The 26662-nt window shown below is 42.2% G+C and overlaps 1 protein-coding gene across 3 annotated transcripts in view; it reads right to left on the bottom strand.

Annotated features, from left to right (window-relative positions):
• Nucleotides 1–8113: 8113 nt before the first annotated feature.
• Nucleotides 8114–26662, bottom strand: part of NNT (nicotinamide nucleotide transhydrogenase) — a 97187-nt gene continuing 78638 nt past the window's right edge. For all 3 annotated transcript variants that reach the window (XM_084801395.1, XM_084801393.1, XM_084801394.1), the window contains exons 20-22: nucleotides 12102–12220; nucleotides 10785–10900; nucleotides 8114–9278 (exon numbers count right to left, since the gene is read on the bottom strand). In XM_084801395.1, coding sequence (XP_084657521.1) covers nucleotides 9129–9278; nucleotides 10785–10900; nucleotides 12102–12220 — 385 coding nt within the window. In that variant the 3' untranslated portion in view covers nucleotides 8114–9128. The remainder of the gene's footprint in view (nucleotides 9279–10784; nucleotides 10901–12101; nucleotides 12221–26662) is intronic.

Below are 26662 nucleotides of genomic sequence, written 5' to 3' on the forward strand. Positions count from 1 at the left end.
ATCTGAATTTGGGTCCCACTGCCCATCTCAGATGGCTCACAACCACCTGGAATCCAACTAGTGGGAGCCCAGTGCTCTGTGCTGGACTCTAAGAACACCTACACTCACAGGTACCCAGGTACACACACACACACACACACACACACACACACACACATACACACACACACACACACACACACATTTGATCTTGGTACTTTGCATGGGCGGGCAATATTGCTCCCAGAAGACATGTTATGCAACAAAAACCTAATTGCCAGAAATGAGATAGCTCCCTTTGAGTTGTTGTTCAAGGCAGTCCCAAAACAGCGTGGCTATTGCCGTTACTCTTGGGTGGTCATCATTAACTACTTGACGAGATCCTATTGCTGAACACACCACACATTTTTATTTCAGGACACCAAAGATCAATCACAAAACGGCCAAGAATCTCTTTCCCTGCCGCCTGACGTGCACAGTGCAGGGAGGTGCTGTGCAGGCTGCTGGGTAGAAAAGAGAGCAACAGTCCTACTCAGCGCTATATTCCTCCGTGCTAGGTAAGCATCCTACCAGCCAAGCTGGACCGCTAGCCACAGCCTCTGGGGTCCCTTTGACATCACCATCCTCATTTTTAATCTAAAATAACTATGCTGGGTTGTGTCTCACAGATGTCCCCTTAGTTTCTCCTCTTATTTTCCTCCACCCTGTCTCATGGAATGTGAAAGGTCCTTTATGTTTGCCAATGGCCACCTTATTCTCCCCAACCTGAGTTCAATGACAAGACCCCCTCATCCAACTGGGTCAAACCCTTGCAAAACACTTAACCACACTGCATCCCTGTATCTTCCTCGAAGTATGTTCTAGTACCACAATCTCATGATGTGAAAAGGTTAAATCATGACGACTGTAAATGTGTTTATCTTTGTTTCATTTTACTCAGCCCCTTTATTTCTGGAGGGAGGCGGGATATTATCACAGAGGAGCAAAAGGTCTGTGCGCAATGTTGGAGCCATGGCACTTGCAGAAGTGATCAAGCACTTATCACTTAAGGGAGGGATAAGATGTTTGCTGTTCTATCTGCCGCATGGTAAGTACAGGAAGTTTATGGTATATTTTGCCCTAGTTTCTCCAGTGAAAACTGCACTTAGTAGCATACAGAGGAATTGCTCTTTAAAACTATTTCATGAGTAATACACCAGTACAGAAAAGTTGGATGGCCTAGAAATGCTAACTTGTGTTCTTAAAACAAGAATAATTATCAATAGAGTTGTGTTTTGACCTTTCCGTCTTTGTTTCGGGTGTGCTCCAACTGCAAATTAATGATTCTTCTCAAATTTTGGCTGCGGATGTAATACCAAAGCATTGCTGATAAATTACTTGAAATTAGATGATAGGGCACTTTTTAATCCTCATCGGACAAAGGAAAAACCCTCCCCAAACCAGTTCAATGCCTTGCTAATTTCCTAAAATACAAATTTCTGAAGCAATTCTGCTCAACTCAGCAGATGAATTAAGTAGGTCTTCCTGAAGATTTCTTTGCTTAAAAACACTTGGATGACCTTCAGGACAAACTATCTGGAGTGCTAGTAGTTTCCTTGTGGAAATAGCACTAGTAATAGCCTCATATGAAGGTCATTAAATTTTTCACCCTAAATATAAATTGAAGTAGTAGAAGTTTTTCAGCATATTTCAAGCTTCTTATACCCTCTGCCTTGTGTATTTTCTCCAGTTGAATCCAAACTGATTTCATCATTGCTATAACCCCTTTATTTAAACCAAAGAATAACAGAGGGAAGAAGTCAGAAAATGAAAAAGGGTGAACTACGTCTCAAACTGGACTCTTTAACAGTGTCTAACCTTAACAGTGATGCTATGTCACTGGCTTTTCCATCCCACTTGCTTCCAATATGTCCCCAGAAGAAAAACAGGGACAAGGGGGGAAAAACACCCTAATTTAAAGTCAAGTTTCTATCTTTAGGGAAAATTCATGACTCAAAAGAGGAAGTTAAAGTTCAGTTCTATGAGAAGAAAGCCATGTTTTGGCATATCTGAGTTTGTGGGCTGTAGGAGGCAAAAATCTTCAGTGAAAGGCTGGGCTGGAATAGATGATCCAGGAAGCACACAGGTCAAGCCTTCACGGGGAAGATCATGCACTACGAAACCCAGAGAGGTGGACAATCTGCTCTTAAAGGTGAAATGTTCTCAGGGTTCAGGGTTTTTTGTGTATGGGGGTAGTGGCTGGGGGAGGTGGGATGGATCAGTGAGGGAAGGCACATGCCACCAAGCCTGATGTCTTGAGTTGAATCCCGTGAAGAAAGCACCTCCTGTACGTTGTCACGACCTACACACACACACACACACACACACACACACACACAGTATTTAAAACAATAAAAAAAAGGTTTTCTATGTTTTACTGAGTTTGGGTTTGGGTTTGCTTTGGGTTTCACTATGTATGTAGCTTTGCCTGACCTGGAACTCACTACATAGATCTGGCTGCCCTCGAACTCACAGAAATTCACCAGTGTCTGCCTCCCAAGTGCTGAGGTTAAAAGCATGTACCACTATGCCTTTACGAGTTTTTTTTTTTTAATTTTAAAATAATAGTTTTATCTTCTTGACCAAAGAATGGATGAGACCACAAATGTAATTACCTTATTGCCAATAACCTTCCTCGAGTCACAGAAAAACAGGTGTTTTCTCATCACGGTGAGGGTAGATGACGACTTTTGCTGAAAATATAACTAGAGTTTAAAGTATATTTTTAAATAGTTTTGTGAGCCCAGTGCAGTGGTGCACACCTGTAATCCTAGCCCTCGGGAGTAAGAGGCAGGTGGATCGCTGTGAGTTCGAGGCCAGTCTGGTCTACAAAGCGAGTCCAGGACAGCCAGGGCTACACAGAGAGAACCTATCTCAAAGAAACAACAAAAACACATAGTTTTGTGTGGCACGGTTCTTCCTTTCCCTGAATACCATCCTTTCTTTGATTTATTTTTGTTCAGCAGAAGTCAGCTGAGTGGTTAGATGAACTATTCTACTCGCCAGATCTAGTTTGAAGTCCTGTGGCCATTTTTGGTGACAGTATGCATTGATACCCAAAAGGTGGTGGAAAAGATGCCAGCCAGCACTACGGAGGTATTCTTTAACCCGCACCTATTCGTACTGCTATCTACTTGATAAGATAAAAAGATAAGCAAAGACTTTCTTTCTTTTTTTTTTTTTTTTTTTTTTTTTTTTTTTTTTTGGTTTTTTGAGACAGGGTTTCTCTGTGTAGCCCTGGCTGTCCTGGACTCCCTTTGTAGACCAGGCTGGACTTGAACTCACAGCGACTGGCCTGCCTCTGCCTCCTGAGTGCTGGGATTAAAGGCATGCGCCACCACAGCCCGGCGATAAGCAGAGACTTTCAATCCAGAATCAAAAAAGAAAAGTAAGACAAGCCTTCAGATAGCAGGTCCTGAATAGAAGTGGCTACGACACAGAGGAGTAAGTGTCTTCTTACTTCTAAGGTTCGGTTTCCTTTCTGGGGCTGAGATAAGATGCTCTGACCAAGAGCAGCTTAGGAGAAGAAAGGTTTTGTTGGGCAGTAGCCATGGAGGAGCTGGCTGGCTCCTAGCTCCCTCACAGGCTCTTACTCAGCCAGGGTTCTTATACAACCCAGCACCACCTGCCTATGGGTGGTGCAGCCTCGAGCCGTGGGCCGGCCCTCCTCCATCAATTAGTAGTCAAGACAACTCCCACAGCTGTGCTCACAGGCCAATTCCCCAGTGAGGCTCTCCTCTCAGATGGCCCTAGTCATCTATCAAGTCATAACTAAAGCTAACTGAGAGAACCTGTTTCTCCTTTGTGTGGTCTTAGATAGCTAAAACCTGTTTATATGTGCACACGCTTATATATAAATCACCTCATGCTGACTGTATCAAGAGGTTAACACTGGGCATGAAAACATGGCCAAAAGTGATTCATTTTACACACACACACACACACACACACACACATATATATATATATATGTATGTATAACAAAAAATACCATGCGGGTCTGCCACCCTGTGCCAGCTTCTCCAGCCTTTCATGTGCACTGAGGAGAACCTCTAGGCTTTCAGGACCAGGCTGGAACCGAGCCCTAAGTCACCTAGGCTCATGGACTGAGCAGCTACCTAGTTTTCTGCCGCTCTAAGCATGCAGACAGCCATTTTGCACTCACGGCCTGCGTGACATAAACCAACCCCCTTTTCAAACATAGATCCATTTGGCTAGTTCTGTTCTTCTACATAACGCTGACTGCTCCCCCGTGTTTATTCTCCTACCTCCACCCTAACCATCGCAGTCAGCCCCTCTCGTACCTGTTTCCTTCAACCACCTTATACTTCAACGCTTCAAATATTAGCTGTTTCCTTTACTGTCTTGTACATCATGATGTCTAAACTGGTTTAGTTGGGGGGGGGGGGGAACGGGTCTTTGGCTCAAGACATTATTTCTAAAAGATAAAAGTTTAAAAACAAGAATTTTGAGTGCTCTGACATTCACTTGAGACTTTTTCCCCCCCTGCTCTGTTGATCCAGTGTTTTTTAAACCTTTGCTTAGGGGAGCCTTCTGATTCTTTTTTCTTTTTTTTTTTTTTTTTTTTTTTCCTTTCTTTTTTTTTTTTTGAGAATCTAATGAGCAGCTTGGGCTGTGCACGCTGTTACTCCTGGAGTCAAGGACTTTGGTTTGGGATTACTGTGTGTGGACAGGGTACATGTGTTCTGGATGATTCCTTATATTCTGACCCAACATTTGCTGGCAAAGCACTCAAAAGCTTGCAAGAGCTGCAAACTAGGCACTTGAGCTACTCTCCTTAGCTATACTAAAGAGCTGTCCAGCTTCCAACACTGAAACGCTTCAGCCCGTACAGCTTATGCCTCGGGGGACTACAAAATTTGCCTCTAAGTTAGATGAGCATATGAGTTATTAATTACAGAATAAAGCTCTGGGATCAGAGAAATGGAACAAAACCCTAAAGCTGACTGATACATAATATATTCCACATTCGTGTTGGATGAGAACACACTGAGATATAAAACGCAGGGTCATGACACGTGGAATAAGCAAAGACTCATTTTCTAGTCATTATCGGGGCTTGAGGAAGCTCTGCCGCCTGCCTCGTAAAGGAACCAAAGCTACCTGTCCCCTCTATTTTAATCCCCAGAAGAAAAAAACAAATCCTACTGAATGACAATGAATATCTATGTATAGGACCTGCCTAGATGTGCAGAGACACGAGCATGTATGTGTGCAGAGGCTTGTGCAATCTCTACTTAGATGAGTAACTTAAAAAAAAAAAACTGCCAAATGAAAACAGATGAGAGAGAAATTAAAGATGGTCCACAAGACAAAGAAATAAATGGTAGCATTTCAGTTATTTAGAGAGTAGAACAGATGGTAGGTCACAGCGGGCAATACATCATATGTACATGTACACACACACACACACACACACACACACACACACACACACGAGATGTCACTGTGGATGGATACCTAGTGGCAGTAATTACGTCCACCCTAAGGAGTGGGTTGCTGTTGTTCTGGGAAGTATATCAAGTCTCCTAAGGTTAGATTCATTTACTCAAGACCAGATTTTATAAAGAGCATAAACCTGACTCCTTCCCTTTGGCTAGCTTCCTACCGCCCATCTGCACCTCTTCTGCCTCAGGCCAGTCATGGCACTTCTCTACCATTGGATGCCAGGGCAAACTCTTCCAAGTTTCTGGCCACCAGTATTGAGCCAACTAACTTTCGTTCTTTATAAAGCATTCATTCCTAAGTATTGAGCTAAAGTTAAAAAAAAAAACAGATCTAAGAGAATTCAATATAAAAATACATAAAATAATAATATGGAATGACTCACATCTATCAGTTCTATGACTCATCAGGAAAGAAGAAATGAAATGAGATTTTTATTAAAGTCTTGGGTTTTTTGGGTTTTTTGTTTTTGGGTTTTTTTTGTTTTTTGTTTTTTGTTTTTTACTTTTTTGTGGTTTTTAGATCTTGCCACCAATAATAATCTTAGATCATCAAACTTTTGGAAGTAATTTTGTTTTCTATTGGGGACTTGCTTTGGATTGGGTCTTGAAATACAGCCTTATGTAGTCCGGGCTCATGTCAAACCTGCTAGATGGCTGAGCCTGGCCTTCGGGCCTGACCCTCTTGCCTCCGCTTTCCCAGTAATAAAATCGCAGGCACGAGGCACCACTTCTTTTACATGATTAACTTAAGGAATTATAGGCTTGAAAATCTTTTAAATGAATCTTTTAACTATCTTCTGTTAGCCAACTGGACCATGAACTGTATGGCTAAGGATTGGCAGGGGTGTGTGTGTGTGTGTCTGTGTGTGTCTCTGTGTGTGTGTGTGTCTGTGTGTGTGTGTGTGTGTGTGTCTGTGTGTCTGTGTGTCTGTGTGTGTGTGTCTGTGTGTGTCTCTGTGTGTGTGTGTGTGTGTGTCTGTGTGTGTGTGTGTGTGTGTGTCTGTGTGTGTCTCTGTGTGTGTGTGTGTGTGTGCGTGCGTGCGTGTGTGCATGTGTGTGTGTGTGTCTGTGTGTGTGTCTGTGTGTGTGTGTGTGTGTGTGTGTGTGTGTGCGCGCACGCGCGCGCACGCGAGTGCTTTTATCACTTTTTGAGACTATTTACTATATATCCTGGAACTTGTAATCCTGCTGCACAGTCTCCTCATTGCTGCTGTCACAGGCATGAGCATTCAGACTGCTACTGATTTGCCGTCACTTGTTCTGTCATTGGAAGGCTCCTAAAAGCCATCACAGCAACAGAGGCCAGTCTTAGGGTCCCAGGCTTGTCTTTATAATGAATGCCAGACACTGCCTTCGTGTTGGCTCCTGCAACTATGCCTCCCTTTTCCTTTCCCACAACTATAGGGGCTTTGCCCGAAGAACACCAGCCCTAGTGTGAGTCACCCCGGTGACTCAGCCCTCCCTCCTGGAAACCAATAGCCAGTAATAACACAGAGACAGCTCCAGGTGTGTGCGCCGTGGGTCTCTAAAGAAACCTTAAGTTATGTACAGTCGCAAAGTCTTTTCTTCTGCCTCTAATAATTCCCCTCGAGGAAAACAGAGGTCTACCACTAACCATTGATAGATGTGGATGAAAACCAAGTGCTCACTGCTGAGCTGCAGTTTCTCATTTGCCCCAGCTTTGCAAATACAAAAAAGCCTCAGCCTTCAATTTGGCAAATACCTTTTTTTTTTCTCCTCCTCATATAAATACTATGTGCCATAAACCAAAACTGCTATGCTTTAGATATTATAATTAGTATTAAAACCACCAAGAAAAACATCAGATTAGAGAAGGCCAAGGTTGTTCCATCTTGACACTATTGACATTTGGGGAGGAGAGCCTACTGTGTACTACCCAGCAGGGGGACTGGTCCTGTGATTACAGCACGGTCATCCACCCGATCTTCTACCAGTTCTGATGACCAAAGCTGCCTCTAGATACCATCGAATGGCATGTGGGAAAAGAAGCAAAATACCACTCGGTTCCTTTCAAATTTAAACTGGACTTTGGAACTACTTTTCGAAAATTAACTCACTACTTTTCTAGAAACACCTAGAGCTGGATAAACTCCAACCCTGAAGTTACTTGTGAGCTCAGATCCATTAGTGAACTGCATTTATTTCTTAGACATTTAAAAGGAATCTCTGCAGGTCTAATATTGTCCGCCCCCTCCCCCTCCCCCTCCCCCTCCCCCTGCCCCTCCCCCTGCCCCCCTTCCTATCCCTTCCTTCCTTCTTCTCCATCCTTTGTCTCAGGTACAGCAAAACAGAACTTGTTCGTTAAAAAACTTAGTGAAGAGGAGCAACGTTTTCACCGGTAGTCCTGAGATTTAGAGATAGCTTTGTTTGAGTGGATTTTTCTGCTTGTTTTGATTTCAGTACTGGGGATTGAACTCAGGACCCCATGCACACAAGGCAAGCGCTCAACTAATTAAGCCATATCCCCAGGCCTTGTAGGGAAATACAAAATAACTGTTTTAAGTGACTTGGTACCTGAGTGAACAGAGACACAGAATCCTTATAATGTACCACACTGCTCTCTACTTGTGAGCTTTTGAAATAAAGATAAAGTCACAAAGAAAATCTAGACTTCTACAAAGGATTTTTTTTTTACTGGTCCTTACAGATGTGGCTAAAGTACTGATACCACTTTTGAGTATCATCAAATTACATTTGACTTCAAAAATCACTATAGTTTTGAAAAACAATTCAGTCTTCTAAACAATGAAGAGAGATTAATTCTACCTATTACAAAGTAGTAGTTCTTCCTTCAATGTTAATGAGTTTAGGTCTTTGTCTTCCAAAACAAGTCTACGTCGCTTTGAAAACATGATGTACTCATTTATTACTCAAATGGTTGCATTCCCTCTGAGAGCAGTTAATACAGCACTCGCTACAGTCCACTCAAGAGCACTTAATTGGTTGAAATTAAAGAGACCTCCAAATGGCAATGGGGCTTTCAAAAAAATACAACTAATTACTTTTAAGTTACGTTTTACTGAACGTATCAAGAAGATTGCTTCTGGCATCTCTGAAAGGCAATCTAGTCCTTTTACATATTAAAATAGAAGTGAGAAAATATATCTCTGAAATCTAGAATCTAAAAGTAAAGCCTGCTAACCTGAAACAGATTTGGCTCAATCAATCCGGACTATGGCTAAAACGCAGGAGGACAGGTAGGAGCTGATAAAAGCTTTGCATTAGTCACATTTGGTGAAGGAAAAAAAAAAAAAACTAAATGCAGGTGCCTATGATGATCACACTGTGTAATACTTTTCAGACCGAAGAACATCCTGAAACCCTGAACATTCAATTTGTGAACTCATGTCTAGCTACTGAAAGGGACTTTTAAAATCCAATAGGGTTGTATCTAAAATAAGAATGTTCTTCCAGTGCTTACAAAATACTTTTGCTTGTTGGCAACGGTAAGTATAAATAGGTAGACAAAAACTTCCAATGTTTTTTGAGGCTCAAGGGTTGCTGATCTTAAAGATCTCTGTTGTTTTCTAGGCTTTGTTCAGGCCTTGGGAGCTCTGCTCATCTCCCAATGTCTTATTTCTCTGTTCCTGCAACTTAAGGCACCAGCTGGATCTCCGGCGTTCACTTCTGATAGGACTCCCGAACTTTGGCCTGCAGAGCGTCACATGTCTTCTTGGCATCACCCAGAAGCATGGCTGTGTTAGGTTTATAGAAGATTGGATTGTCCACAGCAGCATAGCCAACACCCAGGGACCTCTTCATGACAATGACCTAAGAACCAAAGATAGGAAAAGTTATATGCAACAGGACCTGTTAGGCACACAGCATGGCCTTTCCCTGGTTTTGTCGCTGTTTTAACTTGTGCATCGCTTTCTTACTTTTATTTATTTATATGATATATGAAACCATAAATGCATAGTTATAGCATACAGGTGATATCTCAATACATGTGGGTATTAGTCAGGTAAAATGTGTCTATCTCCTCTGATGTTTGTCACGTATTTAGGATGACTAGAGCCATGTCTTTCCAGCTTGTGGAGTACTGAGGGCAATGCCCATAGAGCTTCTCTGAGCAAGAAGACACAGGATTTCTTCCCCAAGTGGGAACAAGGCCCGTACCAAGGCTGAGATGTTAAAATACACACGGGGTATTTTCAAATGTGTGTTTGCATTATATTAATGCTTATTTTTAGTCATACTCTTATTAGAGTAAAGCTCATGTTAACAGTCTATCTTTAAGTAATAACATTTCAGTGACTTTTTTTTATTCCTTGCACTCGTCTCTACAAAGTCTGTGAGTAACATTTTCTAATCAAAAAAATAATGCTGTGAGCTCATCCTCTTTTCTATGAATAAGCTAAAGAAAACAAACTTTGTGCCTACATTCCCACTTGCCAATTCTGACATAAATATAACTGAGCAGGGGATTGCGGGGGGGGGATGGTATGATTCAGAGTAAACTAAATCAGAAAGTTGTAGGACAAAGGCATGTCAAGAACAAAGTAGCTTCTCTCAAGGATGGAGCTAAAAACTAACAATGAATCAACCAAGGACAATGACAGAGGTTGGTTGGCCAAGAAACACTGGCTTGACATAGACATGCCTACTGACATTTGTTACAAGTTTTGTTATCCTGAAAATGTCGTTAGTTCCTAAAAAGTTAAAAGTCCATGCGTTATATGACATTAGTACAATAATGCAACTCTGAAGACTTTCAAATACTGACTACAAGTAAGATAGCAGCCGCATATACACGAGCAAGGACATTTTGTATCTACTCAACTCATCTCAAACAGTACATTTTAAACTCATGTATTTACATGTATTTTAGACAGTCCATAACAACATACAAATATCCCATAAAAGAAATAAATTGGGAAAAAATGCACTCGTCCTGGCCTATGAAGGCGATGATACTGACTCACTGTCCCAGAGGGAAGCCATCTGCTTCACGGGACTCAACCTGGAATCTGGCCAGACACGTTCTAATTGCTTACAGCCCTTTTTTCCAGCTGTGCATACAGATTTTGCTAATCTAGCCACATAATTTCATCTGGTTCTACTCGCAGCGCCATGTCCACTCGGGTTCTTTGGTGGCCAGGAGGGACCAGAAGGAAGCTGGGCCTGACCCTAAGCTAGGCTAACACTCCTGAGGCCCCTGAAGCCCCTTGAAAGGCATCACCAACTCTCATTAAGTGACCAGAGAAAGTTCTTCTCTGTGTATGTACTTCCAGTGACCTTTGACCATGAGAAGGAATGGTAAGTCTAAATGCGTACCTGTTTGGACTTCCAGACCTCAAGGACTGGCATGCCTGCAATGATAGAGTTGGGATCCTCTTGAGCTGCTGAATTGACAGTGTCGTTAGCTCCAATGACAAGAACCAAATCGGTGTCTATATTTGAAAACAGAGGGGGGGGGCAGAAAAATATAAAACACAATGGGTTACTCACACTTCTTTTTAGGCAGATTACAGTGATTTAGTAACAATAACAACACCAAATTCCTATAAGAGGCTACCTTGTGTTACGTGCTACTAAAATGTCACAGAGCTAGAAGCCAGCAGGGGACCTGCACAGAGCTTTACCATCCTAGCTAAAGCCTGCTTTATGACGCTTACCCTCCCAGTGGATCTGCCTGATCGGCTTTATAATTCTTTTATTGTCCCCAAATCATCTTGCTATTCACATGATTTTTATAAGATCTGAATCCATTTTCAACGTTTAAAATGCCCAATTAAGATGCAATCTAATATCAAAAACCTAAGTCTAAAAGCCTGTACCATGTTAAGGCTGTGTCCATAATTCCTGGAACTGGCTGGTTTTACACATTATTTAACAACGGTTAAATTTAAAAAGGAGCGTAAAATTAAAATGGCCTAAATTCCCTCTTTAAGAACTATAATTCAAATTACCTAAGGATGCTGCCAAAAATGCCACGTGCATCTAGACATACACACAATTTCATTGTTGCTTTTCACCCCTAATAAACAATGTGGGTTTTTTGGTTGGGGTTTTTTTTTTTTTTAAGTTTACAGTGGATACTTGCCAGAGGGAATGATTCTAACTTTAACAAACATGATCTTGGGCCAAGTGTTGTTCCACATCTACACAATGACAGCTACAGAGGACAGCACCTTATCTTATGAAGCCCTGGTACTTATAAACAAAGTGGGAGAGGGAAGGCAAGAGACGGAGAGAAAGCACACACGAGCTACTGGACCGATCTTAACTTGGCACAGTGGGGAAAAACAGGCAGGTACGTAGCTCAAGGCTACAAGCTGCTGAGAGTGGAGACTGGAGTCAAGGCCAGATCTGCGCAGGTTTCGGACTCACCTATGCACCGTGGCCCCAGACTCCCAGCAGCCCTCACGCCTCACAGAAGAATACAACCTAACTGTGCCTCTGACACATCTGCTATGGCTCACCGGATAATATCCTTCACTTACTTAGTCGTGGCCACATACCTACTGTGTTCACATCGCTCTTCATCAAACTTGTCAGTCTTCACCAGTCACACAACAATACTCTAAGCGTAGTACCACCTCGTGCACAATATTTAAACGGTGTTTAAAGTGCGCCGGCTCCACCACCTACCTGGGAAATCACTGTTGATCTCATCCATTTCTAGCACAACATCATAGGGCACTCCTGCCTCAGCCAGGAGGACGTTGAGCTGACCAGGCATTCGGCCTGCAACTGGGTGGATTCCAAACCTGGACAGGAAACAAATGAGCAGCTGGCCTTATTTGATAGGCCGAGTGTACAGAGGTTCCAGCGTCTGCTCCAGATCTGCACGCCCTGTTCTTGGCACCTCTGCTTTCTCCTAGTTCTATCTGATCTCTGCAAGCAGGAGTGGAACTCGGCGAGATATATGGACATTCTACAAATGCTGAATTTGGAAAACCCAGTGACCTAGGGCTTGCAAACTATAACTTCCTTCGTAAAAATAACACTGTAACTTTGGAACCTTACTCTTCCACACCTGTCTTTAGTACCATGAACTTTCAACAATATGAATAAATAATATATCCCCCCTTGAATTGAAAGGTATTATATTCTCTCATTATACTTTCTGGTAAGTCCTAACCCCTTAACACAGTATGTCAGTCTGGAATTGTTTCCGATTTAAGAGTTAACATTATCCCAGCAAATGTTGCCTTCCTAGTCAACTTTAGCCTCTATGGCAAAAGGTGGAGAAAAAAGAAAATACTATACACGTGGTGTTGAAGATCCAGAGTTTCTCAGAGACTGATATTAAACATCACAAAAGAAAAGTGACACTGGCGCAATTAACAGACAGAATACATAACGCACAGAGTTCTGTACTTAGAGCAAAGAGACTGGATGGAGCACCAAGTGCTTCTTTCAGCCAGACACACTTTCCTTTGTACATTAATCCTAGTTCTTGGCCACTGTATTCGCCTTTCAACACCAGGCACCCCCCCCCCTCCCCGGGTACATAGGAAAGAGTTCTGAAAAAGTGAAAAATGGATGAATTCAGAGAAGAAATGCCATATGTAGAGTCTCTTAGTAGGTATTCATCCAACCTCAGCTTTAACACAATTGAGAGAGGAGAGAAAGGCAGGAGAGAGGACATGAGAAGGGAGCGCAAGCCCCCTCCCCAGCTCAGAGTCGAGAACTCCAGCACAACCAGCCTTCGGTGCGAAGGCTACCCATGTAGAGACAGTGCTCCTTTTACACACAGACGCTGCTAATCAGAACGTTTAAACCAGCAATGAATCACCCTTAAGACCTAAGAATATACATCAACCCGCATTGCACAAGCTTCTTCTTGCAGTAGAAATTAATACAGGGACCCACAGCTCAACAGCACACAGTGACTCTGGAGTACTCAGCCCTAAATGGAATGTCTGTATCACAGCGCTCACCTCAGGTCTCAGAGATACACGTGGGAAAGAACAACTGTTAAGAGCCAGAGGTAGGGGATGACTTCAAAGAAACGGCCATCTTCCAGGCACACAGGACAGGCACACATACAGAACTCAGAGCCCAGTACAGCACGCACAAGAGCTGTGTGTGTTCAAGGCAGGAAAAAAAAAAAAAGAATCCCAGGCCTCTCAGGGAAGCTTGTGCAATTGACAGCTGCTCGGAGAGAGGAAGTCAGGTTCCTTTAATGGGATGACTTTGAGTATATCAACCACATTCCAGGGCAGGCCTCATGCTTAGCGGTAGTTGGCCAACAAACCAAAGTTCACGAGGTCCTTTAGTAGTGTTGCTGCTGCTGCTGCTGCTGCTGTTGTTGTTTGAAGAGAATAAAGAACATGAAGTTGTATGGGGAGTTAGGTGGGACAGGATGTTGGTGGGGAAAATTTATATATATATATGTATATAAACATATACATATATACATACATATATATATTCTCTTCCCCTAATGTTTTAATTTATTCATTGAGAATACAAGGCCTTACTCTTTTCCCAACCACAAACCTACAGTTTTTTAGAAATCTCACAGGAACCCCTTCTCACAGCAAAAGATGTGCAGTAGCACCCCTGTCTGCAACCCTCGTCATCCACACATCTGACCAGATTAAAATCCTTTCCAAGTGACTACCAGAGCCGCCGTGTAATCTCACTTAATCAAAAAGGAAGAAGGGGGTCTAGAGAGATGGCGGTGCCCTTAACAGCACTTGCTGCTCTTCCCAAGGACTGGAGGCACAGCTCTCTCTTCTGGCCTATGTGCACACTGCACTCACGTGTACATACTCCCACAGGACCTGTTTGCCTTGAACCAAAACATATAACCCAGAATAGTCGTAAGATGGCATCTAAGGCTTTTAGGATTGGGACATGGTTGTGGGGAGTGAATGTAATGTTTAGTCCGCCATAGTAATATTAAAAGTCCACGAACTAGGGTTTCTGTTTTAGCTGACAGCCCAACATACACTTTATTTTTCTTTCGTTCCAAATTCTTATCTAATTTTAATTTACTTTTTGTTTTTAATAATGCCTTTGTCATCCTTGAATTTCTCTGTCTACTATATTTATGCTTTAACAGCAACGTCTTGGATCAAGTTTAAAAAAAAAAAAAAAGAAACACTGAGCCTCTCGGAATATATTAGCTCTTGTTCTCACATCTTGATTAGCTACAGACTGCATAAAGACAATGTTTCTGTTTGGCTAGTTGTGAAGGGTAAATAATCACCAAGCTAACCATCATGTTACGACTATCCCAAAGGGGGAATCATTTTATATATCTGTTTGCATAATAATTTATTACCCTAAGCTTTGGGGCTCTACGCTTGGAACGTGCTACATGTAAGATTATTTTAAAAACGAGAGAGAGAATGCCAATGCTTTGAGAGAAATAACAGAGTGCACTCAAATTTGTAGAAGTATATAAGTGCATGCTGACGAGCCCGCATAAGCTTAATAGCGATCCTGGCCCGTGTGGCTGGCTAATCTCCAAAGTACGTATTAAAATTAATTGTATTAGACGCAGGTTGGCTATGGCCGGCGATTTCCACGAACTGACTGGCCAAAGCTCATCAATGAGCCATCATCACATGAAGGACATCCAGATTCGAACGCAGAAAAACTACCAGCCTTTTCCTTCTTCCCTTCAGACCATGGAGACAACCCTTTATTATGCACATATTTTAAAAGCTGAGTCAGTGATCTCCGACCACAACAGGATCCTACAAAAGGAAAATAGCTGCTCACATGGAGTCAGAGCGAGACCATCCAGGCTCCCTCCTCTTCCTGCACCATTGCTGTAATCCTGCCTCGCGCACAGGAGCCTGAGCCTTACTAGTCAGGCCAGACAGTCCCTGCATTCTCCTCCAGGCCTTCGGTTAAAAGAAGAATTTTAGACAGCACATCCCAAGAAGACACACTGGTTGATAGACCCCTAAGTTTCGTTCTAAAGAACAAATTTAGGATCCCAGTAGCAGTGAGGCATTCTCATTTGCACCAGCGTTTGGACAGATGACTTCTACACCCTGGTTTCTTCGCGTGGATGAGAAAACTGAAAGGCCTAGGTGGAGGATTGTGGGATTTAGGTAACGGAGTTAACATAGCACTCTTCCTCCAAAGTGCTTTACACCAGCACCAAGCAAGTGAAGGCCTTCATGCCTGGGGTGGTTTGAGTAAGAACAGCCTCCGTAGGCTCACACATTTGAAGGCTTAGTCATCAGGGAGTGACAGAGGGACTAGAAGGTGTGGCCTTGTTAGAGGTAGTGTGTCAGTGGGAGTAGATTTCAAAAGCCCAAGCCAGGGCCAATGTCTGTCTGTCTGTCTATCTGTCTGTGTCTGTCTGTCTGTCTGTCTGTCTATCTGTCTGTGTCTGTCTGTCTGTCTGTCTGCCTGTCTGTCTGTCTGCCTGCCTGCCTGTCTGTCTGTCTGTCTGTCTGTCTCTCTGTCTGTCTGTCTGTCTGTCTGTCTGTCTGTCTCTCTCTCTCTCTCTCTCTCTCTCTCTCTCTCTCTCTCTCTTTCTCCTTCCCTTCCTCCCTCCCTCCCTCTTCCTGCTGCCTAGGGAACTGGACGTACAACCCTTTACTACTTCAGCACCATAGCTGCCTGAGTTGCCACTATGCTCAGGTAATCAAGTTTATTCCTTCTCACGTCTCTGATGGAGTTGAAGACCAGGTAGCTTGGTTTTACAATGAAGCTTAGTTGTTTAGAGGTTAAGATGCTTTTAAGTCTAAGATAGATGTTTTAAGTTGATGATGAGGAGATGTGATGGAGATTGATTTGCAGTCAGAATTTTAGATGCGCCAAGATAGGAAAGATGTCTTCTTCAAGGCTGCCAAATTCAAATAGCCAAAACACTAAGAATGTAGCCATTTATATAATTCCTGATTGTGTTGTGTTCTTCTTGTTGGAGGCAGTTTATTATATATATGTGTAGTAATATAAATGTATGTGTTTTTAAATTTTTTTAATGAAAAGAAAATGGACATTTAAAACTTCTGAAACTGTAAGCAAGCCCCATGTAAATGTTTTCTTTCTTAAGATTTGCTGTGGTCAGGGTGACTCTTCACAGCAACAGAACACGGGCTAAGACAGTAACTGAGCAAGGCCATTAGAGTATTCTGTTCAGACATGCCTTGGCAATATAATGCTCATTGCACTCATGAAGTCAGTGTATATTTCCTAATTTCATGTATTTCAAACCAACACATATTTTTACCTTACAGCAAATATTGGGATTTCTTTTTGGCAACACTCTAGGTTGCTTTTTTAATTTTTACTTTGAAATGCGAATACAGTATATACCAAATACTGATACAAGCCGGACACAGTGATACACACATGGTGATCCCAGCACTCAGGAGGCAGAGGCAGGTGGATCTCTGTGAGTTTGAGGCCAGCCTGGTCTACAAAGCAAGACCAGCACAGCCAAGGCCTTCACAGAACCCTTGTCTCAAAAAAAAACCAAAAAAAAAACAAAAAACAAAGAAACAAAAAAACAGAATGACAACAATACTGATATAGTCCCCCAAACACAGTTAGTTCTTTGTACTTGGCAGTGATAGAAAAGAAAAGAAAACAAAAGAAAAACTAGAGAAATGAAGCAGTCAATACAGACTAAAAGTCAATCATTATGAACAGCAGACTCACTGGGAATGTATTCATAACTGATATTCAGGCGCATGTTTGTGTTGATGGAGTCAAATGGCAAAAGTCAACAGATACCAGTACGCAAAGCAGTATTATTGCTTTACTTGACGGGCACATAAACATCATCTCCCCAGTCAGAGTAACCGCTGCACTTTTCTCATTTTTGTCTTTCAACTACGAAAATTATAGTCTTTGATGGAAACTTATATAACAAAGAAGCTTAGCCCTCAGTTACCAATTAAAAATATACTCAAGCCCTTTGGGGAGAAAAATGGAGCAATGTACTCTAATGAAACAACCCAATCTGCTGGGCCTTTTTAATTAACCACGGAAGAATAACAACAAGTAAGAATGTACATGGAATTACTCATGAATATCAAGTGGCTGGACAAAATCTGGGAAGAGAGCAATTCAAAAGGACCGTTATTTTAAAAGCTCCTTTTATAATCCACGATGGCATAAGCTCTGTCTTGCAGCTTTTTGCAGCCTCACATTAGATTTTAAACGCCCTATGTTTTAAAGGAGACACAACGACATGGGTTCCCATGATCACAGACTTTAAAGACAGTGTGTCCCAACCAGGGCTCGCTGTAGCCGTTGTTCTTGGGCATGTGGGACTATTAAAGATTATAAAACATTCCCCCACATGGGTCCTACCACAAATGTCCAAATGAACCCTATTTTTCCTTTGGTCTTTATGGAGATGTCTATCTAGGTCGGCTATGAATCATGAGGAATGGTTTATTGAATTGAACATACTAATTCAACAATTAGACAAACTAAGCACAGTGGGGCCCCTCCCTAAAGCTTCTAGTATTTTCTCCAGTCTTTAGACTCCGAATTTTCAAAAGCTGAAAGGCTCCCTAGACATATTTTAAAAGCATATTCTATAACCTTCAACTACTTGGTTTGAAGGGTTTTTTTTGTCTGTGTGCAAAATTATTTCCATATTTCATATATTTAAAGGGTTAACTTCCCTTACTTAACGGTGATTTTCATTTTTAAAACAGACTATATAATGGAGGCAATGCAGTATTGACAGTATCTTGGAATTCTGCCTTCCCAAATCCACCACCTCAAATTTTTCTTAAGTATTTTGGGGACTGGTAAATTAGAAAAAGGCAAAGAGAAAAGTAAAAAGAGGATTCATTTGCTGGAAATCTACTTCTATTTTAAAAACCATAATTATTTCTAAATTATTAAAACAGTTGTCATGACTCCTAACAGTAGGGGGATATTAGGGGAGTCTGACTCTTTTGCCAGTTGCTGGGACCCTTTTCCTCCTACTGAGTTGCCTCATCCAGTGTTGATATGACGGGGGCGGTGCCTTGGTTTACACTAAATTGAAATGTCATGTTGGGTTTACATCCCGCGAGCCCTGTTCTTTTCTGAACGGAAATGGAAGAGAAGAGGATCTTGGGGAAAGTGGAGGTGGTAGAGAGGGCCTGGAAGAGGTGGAGGGGGGCAAAACTATAGTCAGGATGGATATGAGAGAAGAAAAATATTATTTTTTTAAGAAACTGTTGGCATGAATACTCATAATTTTATGCTGCCTCAGCATCCATTTGGAAGACAGGACTGGACTAACTGTCGCATTCAAGAAACAAAGCTTAGCCCTGCTTGACACTGACATCCTTTAAGATTTCCGCCTCCTCCTCCCTGAGGCTCACCCAGGTTCATTCCTACATAAGTGAGCTCTACTGCAGTCGCACCTTAGATTCCGACCTGCTTTCTCTGAACTCACAAAACAGAACTTCTCACACAGAAGTTGCTCACGGGCTTGGACCCATTAAAGACCGAGTTCCACACACCTATCTCTTTTGTCTCTTCGGCTGCAGACTGAGCACAACAGTTTCCCTCCTAATCTTCCCAGTTGGCCTTGATCTACCTCCTCTCTGTGATTTGTAACTGGTGTCACACAGTTTGTGTGTGTGTGTGGGGGGGGGGGTTCCTCCTCTGTCTGGCCAACGCACCCTCTTCCTAGCAGGCCTCTCCCAGGGACTGGTTGTCATTATAGGATTTTACGGAGTGTATGTCAATCTAGAGAAACAAGGGCATCAACCTGTTATGAACAAGATCACAGACTGGCCATTCAGGCGTTAGGGCATCCATCAGGAAAACAATGTCTAGTGAAAGGCACTGTGAGCTGCCCCTGCCACCCATTAGGGATCTCACCAGGACAGGGCTAGACTTAAAAGCCCCCTTCTAACAGAGACTCTAAATCCAAATTAGAGGAGTATCACACCTTAGCAGTAAAAGTAGATGTTAAAGATCCTCCTACGACCTTAAAGCCAGCCTAGGAGAGGAAACAATTATTTAGCGTCACATCAGTTGCTTGTATGTGGTGTTCTGTCACCAAATGTGTTAGGAACCCTACTCAGTGAAAACACGATAAATGGTCCTCTGAGGACCTATATATTCTATATTTGCAAATGACAATAATCTATTCAGAGGAGGGTCCCTGGAAGAAATGGAAGAATCTGTTACTAGAGTTTTCTATTTTGGCTATACAGTTCTTCCGTGGAAAATATTGCAGACTAAAAAGAGACGGTCTTTTGGTCTATCAAATACTTGTCGGAAATTTTGACTGACAGTCATAAGTCCCTTAAAAATATAAGAAAAGGGATTTTCTAGTAATAATTTTAGTAAATCGTTTTGAAATAGAAACCTCAGCCAGGCGCAGCGGCACACACCTGTAATCCCAGCACTCTGGGAAGCAGAGGCAGATGGATCTCTGTGAGTTCGAGGCCAGCCTGTTCTACAAAGTGAGTCCAGGACAGCCAAGGCTACACAGAGAAACCTTGTCTGTCTGTCTGTCTGTCTGTCTGTCTGTCTGTCTGTCTCTCTCTCTCTCTCTCTCTCTCTCTCACACACACACACACACACACACACACACACACACACACACTTCTAAAATATGAGGTCAGCATAGTAAATGTCACCCAAATCATCTTTGGTAGATCTAGTCTTTTCATCGGAAGAGAATCGTGGAAATCGGGAGATAGTAATCTTCATGAGGAGGCAGCTGCTGTCCATAAAACTCAATCACTCTCTCCGGCAAGGTTCCTTAAGCTAAACACAGATAGTGCCTTTCCAAGAGGCTGGGTGTTATTACAAGTTCAGACAAAGTCACTCATACAGTTCCAGATGAAAAGAAACGCTTCACTCAATTTCCTGTGGCTTCCCAGCATCTGGACTATGCTTTGCACCTTCTTTTCTTTGTTTGAAGACAATTAGGGGCCGAACTGCTACTTGGTTCTGAAATCTGGTGCTCAGGAGGGGGGAGAACATGTTATGCAAGTCAAAGAGCTTATGAAAGTGTCTCTGCGGCACAGCTCTGCTAACGAACAATAACGGGCCTTGTTCTGCGGATGTGACTGTAGAAATGCACGGCAGCCTACAGCCATGGGTGGCATCTGGCCTAGGCAGCACACAACATTAGCCTGCTCAAAGAGGCACCGGGTCTCCCGGGTGGATTAGGCGCAATGGTCCAATTTGAATGTCAACACAATAGTGCTGCAGACATCCTCTGCAGCAACTCTGTCCTTCTCACACCAACAACACATGTGATACAGCATTTCTGTAACCAAACTGAGCCCACTTATCTAACCCAGAGTAGAAACCTCATGATTACTGATGCTCTTTCTGTTTCCAGAATAATTAACAAGACGGTGAATGATGACATCAGAGTGGAAACTAAACTTATGTTTCTGACTAATGTTCTACACTATTATATTCTGGCATGTTGTAGAGATTTAGTTAAAATTATACATAATTTCATCTATTTGCCTGGATAATAATCCTGTTGAATGTTCTTGGAATGCAATAGCTAAGGAGAACCATAAAATGAAAATCACAGCCAAGATACAGAAGAATCTGAAGATGGAATAAGAAGAGGACTTGTATTTACACTGTTCTGTCCGCATGAATCTCATGGAAGAATTTACTACAACTAATATTGAGATAGAAGTTAAAAATCACCCTGATGGTCAGAAACACCAACATCATCTTCCTTAAAATGCTGGCATTCCTTGGGGTGGAGTCGGGTGGTGTGACCGTTCTAAGGAGTGAGCCCTAGAGAAGACATCACAAGGTACCTGACATTCCACTGTTAGCACAGTCTTTGCTACACTGTCCTGGAGAGGATGGAGGACAGTAAAACACCAAACAACCTGGGGGAAAAGCTGCTTCTTTCAGACTCTTCACTGATACCTTTGCTCTGGGGGATTGCACAGGCTTGCTCGGCTTCTCCTCTCTGCCATCAAAGGTTTACTGGTTTGCACAACTACATAAATAACATCCTCCCCACCCTGCTCCTACTGTGTTTTTCAGGCAGGCAAGCCAAGTGTGAGGTAGCGGAAACACTAGTAATTTATCATTACCAGCTGTAACTAGAACTCGCCCAGTAACCTATGGCACCACTCTTCTTCCTCTTTCAGTCAGCATCTGCATTTGCTGGTTAAAAATGTACCCCCAACCCCCGATTCAGAACTGAATTCTGGAATCCTACTCCCTAACCTCTCAAATGAATAGAAGCCCTGCAGCACTGTGGTGGTTTTAATGAGAATGGGCCCCAACAGAACACTCTCCACAGTAGAGTGGAGAGTGGGATATTACTTTCTCACATACTCTGGTGCCTCACCTTTGACCATGTCCCCTGGACGGGGAGACCTGGTGGCACTCAGAGGAAGGACAGCAGGTTACCAAGAAGAGACTTGATACCCTATGAGCACATAGAGGAGGAGTTAATCCCCCTCAGGAACAGTCATAGGGGAGGGGAATAAGGGGAAATTGGGAGGGAGGGAAGAATGGGAGGATACAAGGGATGGGATAACCATTGAGATGTAACAAGAATAAATTAATAAAGGAGGGGAAAAAATAGAAAAAAAAAAGAGAATGGGCCCCATATGCTTAGTCCCCTGTTAGGGGAACTGTGTGGGAAGGTTAGGAGGTGTGGCCTTTCTGGAGTAGGTGTGGCCTTCTTGGAGGAGGTGTGTCACTGAGGGTGGTCTTTGATGCTTTCAAAAGCCCATACCAGGCCCCTCAATCTCTCCCTTTCTGTCTCTCTGTCTGTCTCTCTCTCTCTCTCTCCCCTTTCTCCCTTCCTCCCTCTCTGTCTCTCTCTGTCCCCATCTCTTTCTCTGTGTGTGTGTCTCTGTCTGTCTCTCTCTCCCCTCTGTCCCCATTTGTCCTCCTCTGTCTCTGTCTCTCTGTCTCTGTCTCTCTCTGTGTCTCTCTCTGTCTGTCTCTCCTTCCCTCCCTCCCTCCCTCCCTCTCTCCCTCCCTCCCTCCCTCCCTCTCAGCCTAATGCCTATGGATCAGTACACAAGGCTCTAAGCTACTGCTCTACTGCCATGCCTGTCTGCTTGCTGCCGTTATGATCATGGGCTAACCTGAGCTAACCCTCTGAAACAATCCCCCACGGTGTTTCTTCACAGCAACAGATCAGTAACTAACATAAGAAATCAGATGTCTTATTTACTGGTCTGTCCCCAGGACACAGACTAGTACCTGGGGCAATTATTTGTTCCATGTATGTTCTATGTAAATAACTACATAATCATTTGTTCAGTGATGGACAATTAATATGAACAGTCGTGTCCTTAAGAAAAGAACACAAAAGAAATATCATGAAACTGCCAGATAATGCTCAGTCGCTCACCTGGCTGATGTGCCGTTCCCTTTAGAAGCCTGCACTTCTATAACATCATAAATCTGCATGTGATGGTTCCTTCTGTACCCTCAACACAGCACATCATAAAAAGCAGAACTCTGCCTATTTGAATCTAGTTAGAGATGCAACATATTTCATCTTTAAATGTGTTGAGGAACTGATTTCTTAGAAAAATAACATATACTTAAACCTATAACCATACTATGCAAGACTATAAAACACTATTAAGCTGCAAATTAAGTAGTATACACACACACACACACACACACACACACACACACACACACACACACACTTATCATAAGCCTGAAAACACTTCATATTATTAGTACATATTACTGAAAATGTTCTCTGAGCAGTAGTATCCTGCTTTATACTCCTGGCTCTACTCACCTTACTATGACATAGTAAATGAAATTCACTCATTTATTTACAGATCTTTTTTCCTTCATAACTATGAGACTGGGAACTGAGCTTTACAGCTTTGCATTATCAATACCTAGCAAATAAAAAGCTAGTGATAAGCTGTTAATATATACAGCTGAATATTAACATAAATGTTAAAATGGAAAAAAAAGATGGAGAGAAATCTTAGCAGTTAAGAGCAGTTGCTGCTCTTCCAGAGGACCAGGGTTTGATTCCCAACCATCTGTAACTGCATTTCAAGGATAGCTGATTTCCTCTTCTGACCTTCACAGGCACTAGATGTGCATACAGTATTAAATATACATGCAGGCAAAACACATACAAAAGAATTAAATTTAATTAAATCTAAAAGTAACATATAGCATCAATTAGTCAATTGAAGAAGTTGAAAAGTGTTTCCACAAATTCAAAAGGACTTCTGCAATAATGCAAGTGGTAACACTTTAGAAAAAGAAAATCAAGTAGTTATTAATTACAAATGAGGAAAAAAACCAACTTTCTAAGATTTACTCATTAGAAAATGTTATTCCTGTCTTACATTGAAAAGGCTAACACATAATCAACCCAAAGTTTGAGAAGTGAAGAGGAAAGAAATATCTGTGCTCTTCAAAACGTTCAAAAACCATCATGAGTTTCATAAGCTGACGGAACAAATGAGACTCAAGTGATACCCTAAGTACTAAATGTTCATGACACTGGAGACCCAAAATGAGTTCTTGTCATGAAATGTCAAGTGCTTCGTTATAATCTCAAGCCTGGTGAACATGTTATGACTGTGGCCAGAGCAGAGGAAAACAGTAGTGTCTCTAAATCAATCGTGGGCCATGAAGCCAGACAGGCTGTATGACAGATGCAATTCCTTTCGGCACCACTTGCGCGTAACTAATTGATGACAATCGTATGTCCACATTGGCACGCTTCCACAGGGGATGTGTGTGAATATGTCACCACATCTGGATGCTAGGCATGTCGGGGTCCTGAGGCACAGAGACCTACTAAAACCAGAGGCCCAGCAGCTGCACTCAATGCACACCGTGGGAGCTGCAGGGAGTGATGAAAGGACTGAATCACCACAAACTGTAAATACAGATTTATTTCATTAAAACACGAGGTAACTGCTGCAGCCACCTCTCACTCAAACAGACATGTGCCTCTTTATGAAAGGAAAAAAAGCTACAGCATATATGTATGTGTGTGTGTGTGTATACTTTGTCAATAAAATTTTTATTTCTCTCATAAAAAGATGATGACACACACATTAAGCAAAATCAAAAGTTTACCTGATTCCCTTTAAAGAAAATCCACACAGAAACTAAGCTGGATGAGTCTGACAGAGCACTGTAATCATGTTTCAAAGAACAGTTCCCTTCCAGTTCACTCAACTGCAAATTCAAAGTGCCTTGTCACAAGGCCCATGCTGAAAAGTCAGCACATAACAGTAAAAGGTATAATGCATCATATGTAACTTCATCTTTAATACAAAAGGCAGGTGAACACAAACTAGTATCTTTTATAATTCACAAGTAGAGAAATCAGACTGAGCAATAATTTTATTCTGATTCTACATTGTAAATTACATTTGATAATTTGTATTTAACCAGTGTTTTCAACAGTCATGCAAAACCATGAGGTATTTTTATGAGGAGGTTCCTGTTATGTTCACAAAAATTCCTTCAATTAAATAAAACTTATGGCTGAGAATCCCCTTGCGAATATATAAATAAATCTCTCATAAGCCTTAAATAATTACTCTTTCTATGCAGAAACCATTCCATACAGCAGTAGTTCAGCTATAGCACCATGAATAAAATTCTCATTTTAATCAGATCAGAAACTAAAAGTTCAGTTGCTTGATTACCTTTTCATCTCTCATATACACTGCCTTTCAGGCTCTGACTTCTTTCAAGGTGCCAACAATCATGATTAGTATGTGAGTGTGTGTGTGTGTATGTGTGTGTGTGTGTGTGTGTGTGTGTGTGTGTGTGTGCAGTCAAGAAACTGCCTGCCCCGTTGTAATGGGGCATGCCACTTAGGCTAAGCTGCCTGCCCAGTCTCTATCTCCTCAGCGCTGAGCTGTCAGGCACACCCAACCATGCCCACCTTTTTACACACTTGGATTCTCATGTTTGTGCAGCAAACACTTTGCCTACTGAGCTACCTCCTTGGCCTTCCGATGATAAGTCCCACCTCCACACCCACTCTCCTACCTCGGGGCTGATCTTCTAAGCGGTCTTGTTAGCCTAGGCTTGTCTGTGAGTAACAAGAGAGGTATTGCCAAAGTAAGCTCTGCCCCTTCGTGAGGATACCCAACACGTAAAAGGCATCTCTCACGCTCTGTCTGCTTGGTTATGATTGCCACTCACCCCCTCAGCATTCGCATAGTGATGGGAGGCATTGCTAATATATTAAGACTTTTTCGAGTGGGGATTGAACAAAGAAAGTAATTTCCTTTTTAGAAAAATCATTCGAGGCTCCTCAACACATCCTTTTTACCTGTAGGCTCGCAAGTGCTTTTAAATGGCAAACAATGGCTAAAAAGAAAGAACAGCTTGATAACTGGCATGGAAATAAAAGTAAGTAACCAAAAACGAGTCTTTCTTTCTTCTTCTTTTTTTTTTCCGTTGATGAAAAACTAAAATCAGTGACTTTTTCTCATCTTCAATTTATTTAAGATCATCACCAAATATAAAAATCCTCCCTATGAGAACAATGCTGGTCCCTCCCACCATAAAACAGCATCTCGACTCTTTATGTATATAAAAGCACAAACTATAGCTTTTAGGAATGGATGGGGCAGGAGTGATAGAGGAAGGATGGGAAGAAATAAGATTCAGATGCTGCTGAGCCCATGTACGTAACCTCTGACCTCATTATCTATGCCTCTTTTATAATCTTAAATGGACTGGGACATTCAAAGAGCAAGACTGATTCTACCTCTAGTTTGGCACAGATATTCAGACAAGTTCTAGGTCCACTGTCGGGTTTATTTTCTTATCATTTGCCCCAAGACAAAAATGTAAGGATGACACTTAAAAGGAATTATCACTAACAGACATTAACAGTCTGGTGAGCAGACATTAGCATCCTAATGAACCAACTTCATCCAATGAACTGTCTTGCAAATCTCTTCTTTGTTTTGTTTTTGGTTTGGTTTGGTTTAGTTTGGTTTGGTTTGGTTTGGTTTGGTTTGGTTTGGTTTGGTTTGGTATGGTTTTTCGAGACAGAGTTCTTATGTCTCATATGTCTGGCACCAAGTCAGTGCAACTGCTAGTGAGCCCCGAAAATGAACAGCAGTGCTCCTCTGAGTGAAGACCTCAGGTGCTCACTGTCTTTTGTAGATACAAAGAAACAATGTCCCTTAACGGGGCCTTAGAGAGGAACATTAGCTGGGCACTGCTACAGCTGAGTCCTTCAACCAAAAGCCCTGTTTCCATGCTCCATTAGACCAGTAGGAGATGATCTAGGCGCGCAT

The sequence above is a fragment of the Acomys minous genome (assembly GCF_964271855.1).
Source record: "Acomys minous genome assembly, chromosome: 11".
Lineage (NCBI taxonomy): Eukaryota > Metazoa > Chordata > Mammalia > Rodentia > Muridae > Acomys > Acomys minous.